The sequence below is a fragment of the Geotrypetes seraphini genome, chromosome 17, assembly GCF_902459505.1.
Source record: "Geotrypetes seraphini chromosome 17, aGeoSer1.1, whole genome shotgun sequence".
NCBI lineage: Eukaryota > Metazoa > Chordata > Amphibia > Gymnophiona > Dermophiidae > Geotrypetes > Geotrypetes seraphini.
Genome location: NC_047100.1, coordinates 10,792,641 through 10,810,968, shown reverse-complemented (window position 1 = coordinate 10,810,968; position 18,328 = coordinate 10,792,641). Strand labels below are relative to the sequence as shown.

General features: G+C 41.4%; 1 protein-coding gene across 3 annotated transcripts in view; it reads left to right on the top strand.

The window, feature by feature from the left end:
* Positions 1 to 15,790, top strand: part of PTPDC1 (protein tyrosine phosphatase domain containing 1) — a 91,536-nt gene extending 75,746 nt beyond the window's left edge. For all 3 annotated transcript variants that reach the window (XM_033926639.1, XM_033926638.1, XM_033926636.1), the window contains 4 exons: positions 2,956 to 4,220; positions 10,057 to 10,242; positions 11,351 to 11,461; positions 14,612 to 15,790. In XM_033926639.1, coding sequence (XP_033782530.1) covers positions 2,956 to 4,220; positions 10,057 to 10,242; positions 11,351 to 11,461; positions 14,612 to 14,731 — 1,682 coding nt within the window. In that variant the 3' untranslated portion in view covers positions 14,732 to 15,790. The remainder of the gene's footprint in view (positions 1 to 2,955; positions 4,221 to 10,056; positions 10,243 to 11,350; positions 11,462 to 14,611) is intronic.
* Positions 15,791 to 18,328: the final 2,538 nt, after the last annotated feature.

Genomic DNA, 18,328 nt, shown 5'->3' with positions numbered 1-18,328 from the left:
CTCCCTACCTAAAGAAGGATATAGCACTGCTGGAGAGGGTGCAGAGGCGAGCCACGAAGCTAGTAAAAGGTATGGAGAATTTGAGCTACAAAGAACACCTTGGAAAACTGGGATTGTTCACCCTCGAGAAGAGAAGACTGAGGGGATATGATAGAGACCTTTAAAATACTAAAAGAATTTGACAAAATAGAGCAAGAAATATCGTTATTCACATTGTCAAATATGACTCATACAAGAGGTCATGGACTGAAACTGAGGGGCCTTAGGCCCCTCCCCGGTGCATCCCAGAATGCATCAGGAAGGGGAAGACCCACCATTTTGGTGCGGCGGGTCTGCTGGCTGGAAGATATATGCATCCGTCAAGCCAGACTGCCTTTAGGAAAGGCATGGGGGGTGTAGGGGGCTGTACAGGTGAGGGGGAGTTTGGACGTGTGTCGCAGGTTGGGGGGTTGGGAAGTTCTGGAGGGCATGGCGACAGGAGGGAGGGAGTGGGCATCCCTCCTGCTGGGGTACTTTGGGGATTTCACTTTTTTTATAGTAAGAAAGTAGATAATTTTATATCAAAATGTATTTGTTTTTGTATAATTTCATTATGAATGTATTTTATTGTGAACTGCTTTGAATAGATTATTTTTTATTTTTTATCAGTATAAGTGGTATAGAAGTTTTTAATAAAAGACTACTGATTGAAAAAGAAGTTTCTGCTGCGGGTTAATGATAGGGGACATAACAAAGTAATAAAATGGGTTGAACAAGATAGCAGTAGGTTCATTTCTTGTATTGTAATGCTTGTAAAATATTTCTGGTTGTTTCTTCTTATTGATGAGGACTATGATTTCTTCTATTTCATTTGTTTGAAACATGTAATATAAGGGCTCCTTTTACAAAGGTGCACTACTAGTGTTTATAGCGCACACACCGGATTAGCGCGTGCTAGCCAAAAATCTACCGCCTGCTCAAGAGGAGGCGGTAGCGGCTAGCGAGCGCTATTCCACGCGTTAAGGCCCTAACGCACCTTTGTAAAAGGAGCCCTAAATGTAAATAAAAAATACATTTTTAATAAAAAAATTATATCCATATGATCTGCCAGACTATAAGCAGTGTAATATGATACCAGCTATATAATAATCTTTCAGATACGCTTTTTCTGTTTAACACTCAAAATATGTATTATTGATGTGCTATCCTCTTTTTAAAGCCTAAGGGGCATTTTACCAAACGGCGGTAGGGGCTTGCACGTGGCCATTATTGAAAAATTATGAAAATCAGACATTTTTACACCAGAAACAAAATTGGCCTTAGTATGTCCTTAAGTGGGTCATTTCCACAAACGAGGGCCATTTTTTCTGCAGGGGTAAAATGGCCGATTTTTTTTTACTTCTGCAGAAGTAGCCATGCATTAGTGTTTATATCAGGGGTGTCCAACCTTTTGGCTTCCCTGGGCCGCATTGGCTGAAAAAAAATGTTTCTGGGGGGCCGCACAAATGTGCAAACGCTGCAGCAAGACAGAAGAGGGAGCCAGCAAGACACTGCATCGCCCTCGACTGGGGCCCCATGTTGGACACCCCTGGTTTATATTATTATGTCACCACCTATTTAGTAGACAGTAGCACGTGGCAGTGTAGCCCAGAACATTCCCACTTTACACCCCTAGACAATGGGCATAGCCACTGGGCGGGCCTGGCCCACCCACCCAGCAGCCACAGGTTCCTACATGCTGCCGGAGGCTGACACAGACGCCTCCTCTCTAAGGCGTTTGTGTTTTGTGTTTTGTGTCAGAGGAGAGGAGGCACCCATGCAGGAACCACTGCTGGCGATCTGAAAAGAAACTGAAATGCCGCACAGGCTGGGGGGGTGGGGAGAGAAGGAAGGGAAAGAGAGAGGCTGCGGGGAGAGAGACGCCTGCCCACTTTGGACTCAGGTCTGCCCAAAATTGGCTGCCTGCGTATGCTACTGCCCCAGACATACCCCCTGCTCCCAAAAATATGAAGTCCTCGTATTGAAAAATTTAGCTAAGTCGCTTCAGTGCATTCTGCAATAGGCCATTTTTTGCTGCGTTACCACGCATTAGCACTTACTGTAGCTTTGTAAAAGGACTCCTAAGTGAGATTGCCTTTTTTGTGGGAAGCATATTACAAAATATGTAGCATAGTATACTCATACACCATTTTGGAGCAGGTGAGTGTACTCTTAGGGCCAGTTCCGGAAACCAGTTTCTTTAAAAGTACAGTACATAGTCACCTATGTTGCTTTCTACAATGGGCTTAAATTAGATGCCTTTTTCAATTTCAGAAACTCAAAATCTAAATGTGCACCAAAGTAACAATGCTGAAATCCCAGTAAGCATCAAGTTACCACCTGAATTAGAGAAATTCAGCACATAAGTTCCTCAGAATGCCACACCGGATACCCGGCACACTCAACAGGGATTTAGCATCTCGCTAAGACTTTGAACTGCTCTGCTCTCCCTATCCCCGACCCTGATGAAATTATGAAACGCGTCGGTGGGGATTGAGGCAGACCCAGTTTCACAAAGCTAAGTATTGCCTTTGCAGTCATTCTTTAAAAATGATAATTATATAATTTATTGAAGCACTTGCACTTTATAAGCATTATGAAACGTTATAAAATAACAAATCCACACATCGCAATGTTCCTATGAGGACGGCTACCACACGAGTATCAGGTGTGGCATTCTGAGGAACTTTTTCTATTTCAAACATAGGCATCCTATTCTAAAAGTATCCTCAATGTGGCTATTGAAAATTGCCTCCAAATTGGGGCACAAAGAAAATCAGGCTTATAATCTTTATTTAAAATGTATTCTGTATATTACATGTATATATGTTTGTTTAAAGAGGTTTAGAGCATAACTTTCATAAAAATCAGATTAACAGGATAATATAATCTTAATTAGTAAAAATCCGATATTAACATTGTATTTTACTTTTTTAGGTGTTTTAATAGCCTGTTACTTAATTTTTGCCACAAGAATGACAGCAGATCAAGCCATCCTATTTGTTCGAGCAAAAAGACCTAATTCCATTCAAACCAGAGTACAATTATTGTGTGTACAAGAGTTTACCCAGTTCTTGATCCCTCTACGAAACGTATTTGCTTGCTGTGAACCAAAGGTCCACTCAGTGACTTTGTCACAGTATCTGATTCGACAGCGCCATCTGCTCCACGGTTACGAGGCCCGCCAACTCAAATATGTGCCAAAACTTGTCCACCTGGTTTGCAAACTGCTGTTGGACATGGTCGAGAATAAGCAAGTGGCCGAAGAGCAAGTCTTGGCGATGCCGGATCTCTCGGCTGAAATTGAAAAGACCGTTTCTCAGCTGGCCACGATGCGGCTGGACAAAGTGTTGGGAGCGGAACTTGATAGAACGGATTCATTGGGCCACTCGATAGTCACAAAATCTTTTGTTGCCCCCGAGTTTGTGCTGGCTGGTGAGCAAGAATTTGACCCTCTTTGGAAGAGACGCAACGTTGACTGTCTTCAGCCTTTATCATACCTCAAAAAGCGTTTAAGTTATAGCGACAGTGATTTAAAAAGAGCTGAATTTTTCCTCGAACAAGGAGGAACTCCCTGGACGGTACCTGCACAGATACCCTACCTTGGCGTACTTCAGCAACAGAAAAATGTGAAGCAGTGCTTTGTTTCGACTGCCGATGACCCTATACAACAAACACCTCCTGCAAAGGATCTTCATAAAGAGACCTTAGTACATAATACATTTTCTTTCTCTACTGTAAATAAAATGAACAGTTTAGAAGGGCAAAGAGATGGATCTCCACTTTTCCACAAAAGAAACTTCTTAAAGGAGCTTCAACGGAGCAGAACCTTTTCTGCGGGATTTTCTTCCGCAAATGCTGGAAAGCCAGAAATACTAAATTGTGATTTTGCAAGCGATATACTGCCGCAAAGAGTTGCCCAAAAATTTGAGCACTACACGCGGGGAGAAGGTGACGTCAAAGAGAGAATTTCAGTTTATGAGAAAGTAGCATATGCTTTTCAAGACGGCGAATCTAACCCGACGACGTCGGAATTGAATGTTGGGTGTGAAAGTCAAGAGAAGTTTGAAGAAAATCCATATATTGTTTTGCGCTCGGAATTAAATATTGAGGACAGAAGAATGTTAGCAGCTCAAGCACTTGCAGAAAAAAATGAATGTGCTTCTGAAGAGGAAATAAAAGAAAAGATCAAAATGTGGCAGGTACATATTCGTGAACAGTGTGGTAGGATATTATGAGGCCCTATTAAGTAGTGTTCCTATTCCTTTAAATATAGAAGCTTGACGCTTTTGCCACCTATCAGAGATGAAAAACCAAAACTGAACAAATCAATAGGGGTTTTTTTTTTGCATGTGATGCACTGAATTTTGCTTTCTTTAACCAAAAAAGAGATAAGTGGAAGAATGAGTATCTTGTTTCCTTCTGTATTATCAATTGGCAAGCACTATTAGGGACCCTTTTACTAAAAAGTGCACTAAAACGTGCTGTTTACACATTATAACACAGGATTTTTACCACACGATAAATGCAACTCTTACACGGCACTTTTTGAGGGCTTTCCCGCTATTTTTTGCAGGTCGTTTGCTAAGGTTCCCATTAGATGCGTTATCTGCCGAATGCAATCGCAGGAGAATTTACTGCTCCTTATTTGGAAGGCACCAAGACCCAAATTCTATATATATGTCATCTAAAAAAATCTAGTGCAGCGCTAAGCATGATTCTGTAAAAGGCGCACTATATAGAATAAGCAGCATTAGTGTATCCTAACTTTTAGATGCACCCGATTTATTCCAGGGTTGGTTTTTTTTTTTTTTTTTGGCCTAAATGTTCTGCGCACAATGACACCTAAGTCAAAAACAGGTGCCTAAACCGAAAACACACCTACTTTTAAGTAGGAGCTTTGGACTAGGAACATACCACATGCTCCTATTAAGTTGTGCAACTAACATTCAATTAATTATAATCATAGTCAATTGACGTGTTAATTGCCAATTAATGGCACCAATTTGGCCTATAAATCAACTAAGATTGGCTAGGCTAGGCGCACTGATGTAGGACTATATAGAATTTGGCAGTAAGCGCTCCAGCGTTAGTTAACTCTGTGTTAGCCAGGCCTGTACTAAGTATAACTTTAGTGGCTAACACTTTCCGTTTCCACTCCCTGCCCATGCCAGGACTCCCTAGGGGAAAATTCTGAAAAATACGATGCATGATAACAGGCAAACTACCATAAAATACTTTGGGCTAGATTCACTAATCCCACCGATCAAGTCCCGACCACGTAGCGACCCCTTTGCGACCCGATTTTCCTGCGACCCAATTCACTAACCTCTGTCCTGATCATCCTCTGATCCGCGCATGCAAATGAGGGGGAACGGCATTCAAATGTAGGCAGGCAGCGATTTACTTAAAAAAAAAATGAGGGACACCGACTGGGCTGACCGATCAAAAACATAAGCGACTGTTGAGCACCAGTCGCTCAGGTCCTTTGCAACTGCCCTGCCTTCTGCCACCCTGCTTCTTTGCTCTCTGCCCCGATCCTCCTTCTCTGCTCTCTGCCCCCGACTTGCCTGCCCTTCCCCACAGTGCAAACCTGTGGTTTTAACCTGCAGGTTTAAAGTGGGTTAAAACCACAGGCTCTCGAAGTAAGTAAAGTAAAGCGGTAAAGTTCTTCCCGACTCAAAAAAAAAAGTTTCAAGCGCGGTTAGCATGCGCAGACCATCTACAGGCAAAGTATGCGCATGCGTCAGGATCACTGTAGAGCGATCCGGGCAGTCATGAATCAGCCCCCCCCTCCCCCCCCTGGCCATGGATCGGATCGCTCATGGATCGGATCCAATCCATGGCCTTAGTGAATCTAGCTCTTTATTAGAATAGAGTGATACATAAAGACTTACAGGTTGCCTGGAAATTTTGACATTTTTCCCCCAGTACAGGTTTGAAAAACACTGTTGAAAAACTCGTTTTTTGCCTCAATTGCTTTTGAAGGCACATAAAACCAGCCTGGTTTTATGGAAAGCCACAGTAAATGCGTGTGAGCTAGATTTGCATACATTGGAGATATTGTACACAATCTAATAAGCATTCATTATAGATATACTGAAAACCAGTCCAGTTAGGTGGGCATTCAGGAAAAGTATGAGAAACACTGTCTTAATTTCACATGGCAGGTGTCACTTGGATCTATGTTCATGCGTTTGTGGGTAGAAGATATGAACTAGTTATAGTGAATTTATAGTTATAATATTTCCTAGCTTTCTTTATTTGTCCCTCTAAAGTATAGGCAGATAGCAGCAGGAGTACCAGTCATGTTAGCTGGGCACAGGGAAAGCTTAATGCTCTTCTGTGGTCATTAATGTAATGTCCTAGGGGTAGACGCACCAAAGTCAGCGATCGTCACTAAACCTGTTTTCACAGCTTTAGCGACGATTACTGTTACCAACCCAATGCACATAAAGGCCCACCATGTGTTTTTCCCCTCGATCGCCCATTATCCACTCCGGCGTGGGGGTTAGCAAAACCCCCACGCAGTATAGCCAAGCGATTGATGCACTAACATCGCTTGGCTATTCCAAATGGGGTTTTAGTGATTGTAAAAACCAACTGGGCTAGACTGGGCTTTGATAACTGGGCTGTGTTACCAACAGGTCTGCCTGTTGTTGTTTTTTTTCCAATGGCACAGATATTTTGCGTGTGTTACATACACAAAATATCTGTCCCATTGAAAAAAAATCCCCCACCACCGATGACGCCCCTCCCCAATGACCCCTGACAAATGTGGAGCCCCCGAGTTATTGCCCCCCCCAAAACAGATGGCATGAGGAATGCCCACTCCTTCCTGCCTCAAAGGACCCCATGTCAATCCCCCCCCCCCCAAAAAAAAAAGGCAGGAAGGATGCTCACTCCCTCCTGCCACCGGAGGCCCCCCTCAACCACTCGTACCTTTTAAGGTGGGAGCAAGAGGAGTGCTCAGTCCCACCTCTGAGGCCGCCAAGTCTACAATGCCAGGCCTTCCCCTCCTGGTGCATCATGTGATGCATGAGGAGGGGCCTAAGGCCCTGATTGGCTCAGATGCCTCAAGGAGGCGCCTAAGGAGGTCCCTGTGGCTCAAGACACCTAAGACCCCTTCCAAGGGGAGGGGCTTGAGCCAATCAGGACTTTAGGCCCCTCCCTATGCATTACATGATGCACCAGGAGGGGAAGGCCTGGCATTGTAGATGGCATCCTCGGAGGAGGGACTGAGCACCCCTCTTGCTCCCAACTTAAAAGATACGAGGAGGGGTTGAGGGGGGCCTCTGGTGGCAGGAGGGAATGGGCTTCCCTCCTGTCTTTTTTGGGGGGGAGAGTAGGGGTGGTTGGGAGGGTGATTGGCGTGGGAGGTCCTTCGTGGTAGGAGGGAGAAGACATCCCTCCTGTTGTTTTTGGGGGTGTTAAGGGGAAGGTGATTTTTTTTTTTTTTTATGGGACAGATTATTCGTGTCATGCACACAATATCTGTGCCATTTTTTTTTAAAGCCCTAACAGCAGTGACAGGAGGCTGCTTCCACTGTCACTGCTGTTAGGGCTTTGTGCATGTGTCAGTCGTTCACTGAGCAAACATGATAGCACATCGATCGCTGCTGGAGAATCAGCCAAAGAATCGGCCAATAGCGATCAAGTTGGTATCTTTAGTGCATCTATCCCCTAGTTCTTACTGTGATCTGCTTTGGACTATATGTTATGAGCAGAATATAAATGACATAATAACATCTCTAGCTTCTAGTCTGCTCAGTTCTTGAATCTTCTTGCATAAAAGCTATTGAGCAGCTGCAGGATAAAGTAAATTAACACCTTATTTTAAACATATGCATTTGAGTAGTACTGCTAAATATACATTTATGTTTCTGTTTGAGTTAGGCCCACAGCTATTTGGACATGAAACCCCTACAAAAAAGGGACATCAGCTAAGGATCATCGGTCAATCTCATAGTGGTATGGTGATTGAACAGATGACCACTTTCCGATAACTCCCCTTTAAACATATGCCATTAAGTAAAAATGTTAGTGTCCAACACTATCCAAAATTTCTTATCTATTGCTGCAAAAATCAATGTTACATAACAACAGATAATTTATCTTTAAAAGCCAATTAGAGGTGATGGATTCTTGTAAGAAACACCAACTGCAAAATTTGCATAAATTCTGTTTTCAAATGCCAAACACCACCTGGTCTTTTTACTCAAAAGTTTTCAAAATATCCCCAGTATGATCAGTGTTTCAAAAAACCTCTGCTTCAGGGGTTAATCCACAATGTAAAAGGGGCATTATCTCAAAAGTGTGATCAAACAACAGTGTGTTCTAAAATAAAAGAAGCGAGGGTCACAAGATGTCTTCCTCCACCAATCAAAATGAATTGTTAAATTTTAAGTGCAAAATGTGCTACATTTATAAGAAAGAATTCCGCTTAGTCTCAGTGTTAGTCTGCTCTCCGAGCAAACCGCCAGAACTCTTGTCCACATTCTAATCACCTCACCCTTAGACTACTGCAACATAGTTGCTTACAGAATAGATATAAACATAGAAATATAATGGAAGATAAAACCCAAATGGCCCAACTAGTCTGCCCAACTTCAATTACCATTAATTATTTCTTCCTCTCTCTAAGAGATCCCACATGCCTATCCCACGTCTTGAATTCAGACTCAGTCTCCACCAGTTCTTCCAGGAGACTGTTTCACGCATCTACTACCCTTTCTATAGAAAAGTATTTTCTTAAGATTACTCCTGAGCCTATCACTTCTTAACTTCATCCTATGCCCTCTCATTCCAGAGCTTCCTTTCAAATGAGACTCAACTCGGGTGTATTTACACCATGTAGGTATTTAAATGTCTCTATTGTATCTCTCTTCTCCTGCCTTTCCTCCAAAGTATACATATTGAGATCTTTAAGTCTGTCCCCATAGGCCTTATGATGAAGACCATGCACCATTTTAGTAGCCTTCCTCTGGACCGATTCCATCCTTTTTATATCTTTTTGAAGATGCGTTCTCCAGAATTGTACACAATATTCTAAATGAGGTATCACCAGAGTCTTATACAGGGGCATCAATATATCCTTTATCCTACTTATCTTTCAGCTCTGCCTCCTTCCCTTTCAATTCCGTGGTCCTTCCCTGTAGGCTTGCTCCTGCCCCCTCAGTTTTTTCTTCTGCAAGCAGTTGGCTCAGATGTGTTTCTGATCTGCTCTGCAGTTTTATTTTTTCAGGTTATTTTCTGTCATTTTAAGTTTGAGGCTTGGTGCCAAGAGGTTTCCTCTTTTTAGTACCTCTGCCTGGGAGAAGACGCAGCCTTGCAAGGTGGAAGTCTGTTGCTAGCAGGATCAGCCCTTGTAATATTTTTGGAGCTCAGGGGCTGTGCTTTGATTAACTGCTCTTATCCCTGATTTAGCAGGAGCTTGAGAGCAGGCTATTTGGCTCCTTCCTGCTTAGTCCTCCTCCCGTCATGGTGAGAGAGTTGCCAGGGGTTGAGACTCAGTCTGACATCAGTCTGACTGGCAGCCCAAAGATCAAACTTATAAAGCAATCCTGGGAGGCAAAGTTCTTCTCCATTTGTTCCAGCTGCATTTCTGAGCTGAGGCAGGCAGGCAGCACATGGCACAGTGAGTAAAGCTATTATAGCCTATGGGGAAAATTGTGTGTGTGTGTGTGTGGGGGGGGGTCTGCCAGAGATCTCCCATAGTAGTAGTAGAATTTTGCTGCTCTCTAAATAACTTTTGCAGAGCCCCAAGACTTCCCGAACTCCATCTCCCAAGCATACAGATAGCTTTTATCCATGTAACTCAGCATGGTGAATGGATAGAAGTTCTCTGTGTAACCTACAGAAATTAAACAAATGTATTTTTAAAAGACTTATGTGCACTGACCATGAATATTAGTCTTGTTCATTTCGGTCTGGCAGCAATATATTCCTTTGTATTATGTTTTGAATGCATCTAAACTCTCCATTTTCAACAATAAAATATAATATGGGTGTTCATTTTTTTTCTGCTGACTCCCTTAGAAAGAACTAAACTCTCGAGAAGGAGCGTGGGATAAGATATGCACAGAGCAAAATCCTTTTATACTTTGCAGTTTGATGTGGTCTTGGATTGAGCAACTAAAGGAACCTCTGATAACAAAAGAGAATATTACCATATTGGCAAACAAGTGCACAGAACCACAAGGTGCACTGAACTTCCTAGAAAAGGTAATTATAAAAACAAGTGCACTGAACTTCCTAGAAAAGGTAATTATAAAAACAGAGCATATGATGGTGTGAGCCCACCAAAAACACATTGTACTGCCATATAGGTGACACCTGCAGGCATAAGGGCTATGGGTACAGTAGGTTTGGGGGGAGTTTTGGAGGGCTCACTATATAATGTACAGAGGTTATGGTAAGATGTGCACCCTTAATGTGAAGTTTATAGCAGTGCCCCCTAGGGTGTCCCACCGCTCTCCTGGCATGTCTGTGTGGCAGTCTATTAAAAATGCTGGCCCCTACTACTTGCAAATTTTTGACTTCTTTGGGATGTTTTTCATTTTGGATTTTTTTTTGATGGCAAAAAATTAGATGTCTAGCTGGACCATTTTGAAAAAAAAGCTAGATGTCTTGTGGGTTCGGAAATGGACATTTTTCTCAAAAACGTCCAGTCGGACTTAGACGTCCTATTGAAAATGCCTTTCCACATCTAGTATAGTCGATATTTAATTTCTTGTACCCCCACTACAAATGTAAATATATACCCCACTCACCACACTGTCTCCAACACTCTACTGAATTAGTCTTGCACATTTTATGAAGCCTTGAGGGGGTAGATGCTTTATACCTGTTCTCTACCTAAAGGATACAGTTGTTAAGAGACATCTTATGTTACCTCATTATAATTGATTGTTGACTGAGTCAGTTTTTGTTATTTTGATACATATCCAGGGAAGGATGTGTGTGTGTGGGGGGAGTTCTGTCATAAATTGATTTTTAAATATTTACACTTAGGGTGGATGGGAAGATATCAATATCTAGAATAGGGTAAGGTTTTGTGGTAATATATGTTTTTGTGTTTTATTGAATAATCATTGGGTGAGTGGGAGGAAAATGGTTGATTATGAATATGTGTAAGTTGAATATGCTTTTATTGTATATAATTATACATTGCATTTGTTATATTGCACTATTGAAGTTTTGAAAATTAATAAAGATTTATAAAAAAAAAAAAAATAAAGAAACCATTTAACCAGGTATCTCCTTAATAAGCATTCATATGAACATTAATTCATGGTACTTCTAATTGTTTGAAATTGTTTTTGCTTAACAGGGCCAACATCAAACTATCCTTTGTATTTTGCACTGTATATTAAGTCTGCAGACAATACCAGTTGATATGGAAGATGCCTTGCTTACACGTGCAATTAGAGCTTTCACTAAGGCAAGTAGCACTTTGGATGATTTCAAAGACAGAAATGGAAGTGACAAGAGGGTTGCGAAGATAGTTGTCAATTTGTTGTCTTCACTAAAGTTATATGGGGGGTCATAATTGGTTGCATGATGAAAAAAATAGTAAAGTGCATCAGATCTGCTGAGGTCTTTCTCCCTATTTCAAATCTATAAAAAGTAAACATAGTTTCTATTTTTGGGCAGGTTTTCACTATTTTTTCACTTAATTTTGTTGATAATGGGGTTTTTCTTCCTTTTTCAGTTTAGATTTCACTAAAGTTAGAACAAGAAGTGATGGGAAAATGTATTGTAGACCTTAGAAAGAACTTTAAGTAGTTAAGCCCTGGACTAATTTACCTAGAATGGAGATTTTAAAAAGTTGATCAGACAGATGTCTGGGATAGTGTAAAGGTGGTTGATCGTGCCTGAAAGCAGTGGGTAGACTAGATCAGTGTTTCTGAACTCGATCCTGGAGTACCCCCTTGCTATCAGGTTCTCAGGATATCCACAATGAATATGCATAAATATAATTTGCTTACACTGCCTTTATTTTATGCAAATTTCTCTCAGGCATATTCATTGTGGATATCCTGAAAACCTGCCTGGCAAGGAGTACTCGAAGACCAAGTTGAGAAACACTGGACTAGATAATCTCTTGATGCCCTTTCTTCTTTAGCAAGCAGAATGAATTGGCCACAAAACTGAGTGATGTCATCCAAATAACAGAGACCAGAATTTTGAAAAACTGAAGCGGAAATTTGAGTATTCACGGGATTTTCCATGTAGCCTGCTGTCTCGCAAGTCCCTTCAGCTTCTGGCATTGGTTCCCAAACCTGTCCTGGGGGCTCTCCATCCAATCAGGTTTTCAGGATATCCACAATAAATGTTCATGGGAGAGAACTTACACCTTGAATGGAGAAACACTAGCTAGGACTTCAGAAGAACGGGACTTGGGAGTAATCATCAGTGCAGACATGAAGGCTGCCAAACAAGTAGAGAAGGCCTCATCCAAGGCAAGGCAAATGTTGGGATGTATCAATAGAAGCTTCGTCAGCCACAAACCTGAAGTCATAATGCCACTTTACAGAACCATGGTGAGACCTCATCCAAGGCAAGGCAAATGTTGGGATGTATCAATAGAAGCTTCGTCAGCCGCAAACCTGAAGTCATAATGCCACTTTACAGAACCATGGTGAGACCTCACCTGGAATACTGTGTGCAATTCTGGAGGCCACATTACCGTAAAGATGTGTTTCGAGCTGAGTCGGTCCAGCGGATGGCCACTAGGATGGTCTCCAGACTCAAGGGTCTCTCATACGAAGAAAGACTGGGCAAATTACAGCTCTACACTCTAGAGGAGCACAGGGAAAGGGGAGACATGATTGAGACATTTAAGTACATCACAGGTCGTGTCGAGGTGGAAAACGACATATTCTTTCCCAAGGGACCCTCGATCACAAGGGGGCACCCGCTCAAACTCAGAGGAGGGAAATTTAATGGTGACACCAGGAAGTATTTCTTCACAGAAAGGGTGGTAGATCACTGGAACAAACTTCCGGTGCAGGTGGTCAAGGCCACCAGCGTTCTCGACTTTAAGAATAAATGGGACATCCACGTGGGGTCCCTACGAGGGTCGAGTTAAGGTACTAGGTCATTAGCACTCAGACCTAATGGGGTGAGTCAGTAGAGTGGGCAGACTTGATGGGCTGTGGCCCTTTTCTGCCGTCATCTTTCTATGTTTCTAACTCTCTCTCATGTCATGAACCTTCATTGTGGATATCCTGAAAGCCTGATTGAATGGAGAGCCCCCAGGCCAGTCTGTCCTGTGAACTGGATGTGTCACCTCTTTCAAAAAATGATCTAACTATTGAGAAAATAACCTTTTTTTTTTTTTAACTTCTTCTTTTCCCAGTTTAAAATAATAATAATAATTAAAAAAACAAGCAAATTACATTTTATTTTGGTAGACTAGATATTCTTTATGGCAAACATTTGTTAACAGATTTAAACACTGTCCGTGTGAATGGAAGGTGTCCATCACTTACCTCCTCTTTTACAAAGGTGTGCTGTGCTTTTTAGCACGCGCGAAACGCTAACGCATACATGTTATCCTATGGACGCATTAGCTAAAACGCTTAGCGCACCTTTGTAAAAGAGGACCTTAGTGTTTGGGGCCAGATTATGATGTCCCAAACTGCTTCTGTTGTGCTAAAATACTCGTATAACCAACTTTCAAAATGTCGGGTTTCAAACTTTCAAAATGTCGGGTTGGCGAAAGAAGAGTGTAAGATCCTCCTTGAGATTGAAGAGTGAATTCTCACAGGACAGAAAAGAAGTTGCGCCTTAGAAGAGGAAATCTGATCCTAGAGCACTACAGAGATCTTCAGCACTAATGAAGCTTAACTATTTTCATAGATTATTGGGGCTTAAAAGTATCTCACTCAGATCAGCCAGATCCAAAATTATGAAGCAACAAAGGAATCTTGTCTACAGAGCTGAGCACCTCCCAGAACTCATCAGCCCTGAAAACACAAATCTACCTCGGTGCCAAAGATGCCTTCTACCCCAATGTTGAAGCATTTGGAACTTAAGTCCCATACATATAATTTCTGCTCCTTCAAAAGCTAGTCAAATAATGTATTTAGTACAATCATTTTAAAAAAAGAATCATCATCTTTTTTTAAATTTTTATATATGGATGAACACAGCAATTACACTATTTTATTATAGCTGTTTGTGACACTGGAAATATCCTAGCTCAACAGGCTCTGCTCTAAGAGAAAGCCTCACACTAGGTACAGTTCTATTGGCCTTCCTAAAGCCGAGTCAAGTTCTGGCAGACTATCTGTTGATGGTTGAGACGAGAAGGACTGGTGAGGATGGCAAGGGGCTGAGAGATAGGTAAAGAGAGGCCAGTGTTACAGAAGGCACTGGGAGTGGGTGAGAGATGGTTGGGGGTGGACTGGGGAAGGGAGAACAAGACGAGGGTCCCTATAAGGAATCCAAAAAGTTTGGAAAGCCTGTTTTAATCTTACCTTGAATGTGTAACCTCTTCTGGAAGGGATATTTCCATCCCCGGCAAAGATTTTAAATCTGGTCCTAACTTTAACTACATAAATATTTTTGTTTGGTTTTTTTTTAGATTAATTTGGACTCTGAAAATGGACCCATGATTTACAGCACCCTAAAAAGAATATTTCAGCATATCCTGGAGGAAAAAATAAAACAGACAAAGGAAAAACCAGAAAATTTATCATCTTAAGCTGCACACAATAAATCCTTGCAACATTGTTTGCCAGTTAGGTTTATGTTAACATATATTAAGAACTAAAGAACTTTTCTAGAAGTAAAAATGCAGTGATGGCAGACATATTATCTATGTATATAATATGAAGTTTATATAACTTGTTACTGTTGTGCGATTTGTACTGTTACATATGGTTTTACATTGTAGTCCCCAGTGTTTCAAAGGTATGTTTATTGAGTTAGGAATTGCCGTCATCAGTTCGGTACATTTTTTTGTGTAAACAGTTGCCATAAAGTACTTTGTGCCATTTTTATCATGTTTTACTTATTGTATGACAATATTGATGTATTAACACACTCAATGTGTAATGTTTACATTAATTTCATTCTTTTTTTGCATTGAGAGTTTACTACTGTAATAGAATAGAAAAATTTCCTATTGGATTCTTTCCTTTAGAAATTGTCAAATAGATACTAGTTATATTAGTAAAAGGAAAGTTCTAGAAAAGCATGCAGCATATATCATAGGGCTCCTTTTCCTAAGCCGCGTTAGAGCATAGCGTGCGCTAAAAACGCTAACGCAGCTTGGTTAAAGGAGCCCATAGTATGTGACCAGATCATAGTGTGATATGTTCCTGCCTACGTGTTTTATTTCCTGAAATAAGTATGCTAACATTTTTGACAAATTTGGTCAAACTTTTAAAGATGTTTTATATATTTTATAGAGATTCTCATGAGGACATAAAAATATAAAGAACTTTGGATTATGTTTATGATTTTTGTGGTTAACTTATTGACCTCTCCCCAAAACAAAGATTTCAATATGTGTAACAGTGAATTATAACATGAGGTTTGACGTTCAAGGATTTTTCCATACATTCTGTATAAATACATTTGTTGGTATGCTTGCAATTGAAAATATATTTTTGACCTCACGTTATGTAAGACTTGTCTGCAATTTGTATTATTATTTATTATTCTTTATTAACTTACATGTAATAAGCACTACGTCAAGTTCATGTTTACAGTAAAGCATCTTAATGTTAATACATAATAAAATTCACATCTATTTGGATTTTGCTGATGCCTCTTTTAGGTGTAGCTCAAGGCAAGTTGCTTTCAAGCGTAGTACATGTTTCCCATGTTTTCCTGTCCCTAGAGGGCTCATAATCTAAGCTTGTACCTGAGGCAATGTTAAGTGATTTGCTCACGTTTACAGATTTTCCTTTGCAAGAGGTAATCAACAATTTAAATTATCTCTTCCCTCCAAGAAAGGGATAAAAGGAGTCAAGATTTTTACTCAATCTCTCTAATTTTTCAGCTCTCTCAACTCTGGAATGACCTTCCACTCCTTTTTAAGGAGTTCCGGTTCACGCCAACATATTTGTAAATCTTTAAAAAAAACTATTTTCTTTGCTAAACACCTTGAAAATTAATCTTCTGAAACTTAGGGCTGCTTTTACAAAGGTGCGCTAGCGTTTTTAGTGCGCGCCACCTGAAAAACTACGGCCTGCTCAAGAGGAGGCGGTAGCGGCTAGCGCGCGGGGCATTTTAGTGTGCGTTAAGACCTTAACGCATCTTTGTAAAAGAAGCCCTTAGTCTTGTTCTGTAAGGTTTATTTAAGTTAATTATTGTAAACCGAGTCGAGCTTTCTTGGACTGATGTCTCGGTATATAAAGCCAAGCATTAGATTAGATTAGCAGTGGGCACCCCTGATTCTCAGCCTGCTACTCTGTGAGATTACTTCTCCACTCCAGTTTAATCTAATATAACTAAATATATGCAGAATTATTTTTATTAAAACACTATTACTGTGTTTCCCTGAAAATAAGACCTACCCCAAAAATAAGCCCTAGCATAATTTTCGGGGTAGGTCTTAATATAAGCCCTACCCCAAAAATAAGCCCTAGTCCTGAAATTCGCCGGCAACTCTTCAACCCGCCCCGCCACCACGCAGCCAAACCCCTGATGACCATCCTTTCCGCCGACTGCGAGTGAGCCCTACCTTCATCCAAAGCAGCATCGGGCCGGCAGCCTTGTCCGTTGGGGATTTCACTCTGCCGCGTTACTGATTGACCTAAGGGCTGTCGCAAGAGCAGACTGATTGGCAAGATGGACCACTGATCTGACCCAGCAGCGTATCTTTCTGGAATAGGACTCGATGCTCAGTAATCTGGCTGACAATTTGGTGCCCTCAGAGATGGAGGTGCGGCAGCAGGGAGAAGGAATGGGGATTGGAGTATTATACATGTCAGTCTTGGATCAGTAGCTGAACTAATTTCACTACAGCAGATGGGAGAGATCATGTGAGCACAAGCTCTCCTTTGAGAGCAAGTGTTCTGGAATCAGCTATCATGGGGCCTCTGTGATTGGCTGACTGGCACTGATTGTTGAAGTCATTGCTAAGGAGACCCTTTTGTGTTCTTAGCTGTAATGGAGGCTTTGGGTAAGGTACTGTCCTGCCCAGTATGCCTGGAATTCTTCACCCCTCCGGTGCTTGTCTTGTCCTGTTCCCACAACTTCTGCAAGCAATGTGTGAAGCAAATCCTCCTCTCCCAGAACTGCACCCACGTCAATGGCTCCTTCTACTGTCCTGTTTGCAGAAAAGTAAGGGGAGCAAGCAATCTCTTCTAAGGTGACAGCCACATGGTACAAATGATTTTCAGGAAAATAGGATTGAAATTAACCCCTCTGTTTTGGGATGATTGCCATATTGTAGAAACATTCAGAAGAGTGAAAAAGTGTTAAATTGCAAACAAAATTTACAGATAATGCACAAATAATGGATAAACAGTATGAGGTCAAGAAAAAGGATTCCACAAGCCAAGGTTTTGCCAGCCTTAGAAGTGGAGAGAGGTGGCAGTCAAGAGTGGGATGCAGAGGAGCTTGAAGTAGCAAAAGTGGTGAAAGGCGGAGGAAGGTGCAGATGATCCCAGATCAGCACTGGTGGCAAGGAGAAGCCAAAGGACAGCGATGGTAACAAGAGAAGGGGGCAGTAATGACAACTGGAGAAATGGTGGTATAGCAGACTGATATTGAAAAACCCAGAATAGTGTTGATGGCATGGAGGAGCCTGGAGAAGTGGTAGCAAAGAAAGAAAACAGGGAGGATATAGACAGATTATGATAATCATAGGAAAGAAGATATGGGAAACCCAGAAAAAAGCCAACAACGAGTCCAAACAAGTGGGAGACAAAAGAATAGGCAGAGTGGAGAGCGATGAAATAATCAATATTTGAAAGCTGTTATTAATATAAACACAGGACTCGACAAAAGCTGGGTTTCGGCTGTCATCCGATAATTCCCAAGAAAGGATTTATATGAGAAAAATAAAGAGCTCCCAGTCCCTTCAGATGGCTAATCCTTGGGACAGGCACAGGTCTGCTTCCTAGCTGCTTGCTTTCCCACTAGGAATATTTTTGGGGGGAATTATTGGATATGGACTCCTGATGAAGGCATGAAAGCCAAAACACAGCTTGTAGTCGAGTCCTATATACAAATTATATTAATAAAGAGCTTTCAAGTACTGATTATTTCATCACTTTCTATTGTGCCTATTGCTTTGTCTCCCACTTTGGACTGGGAAAGAAGCAGAAGTGTCGAGGCATTAAGA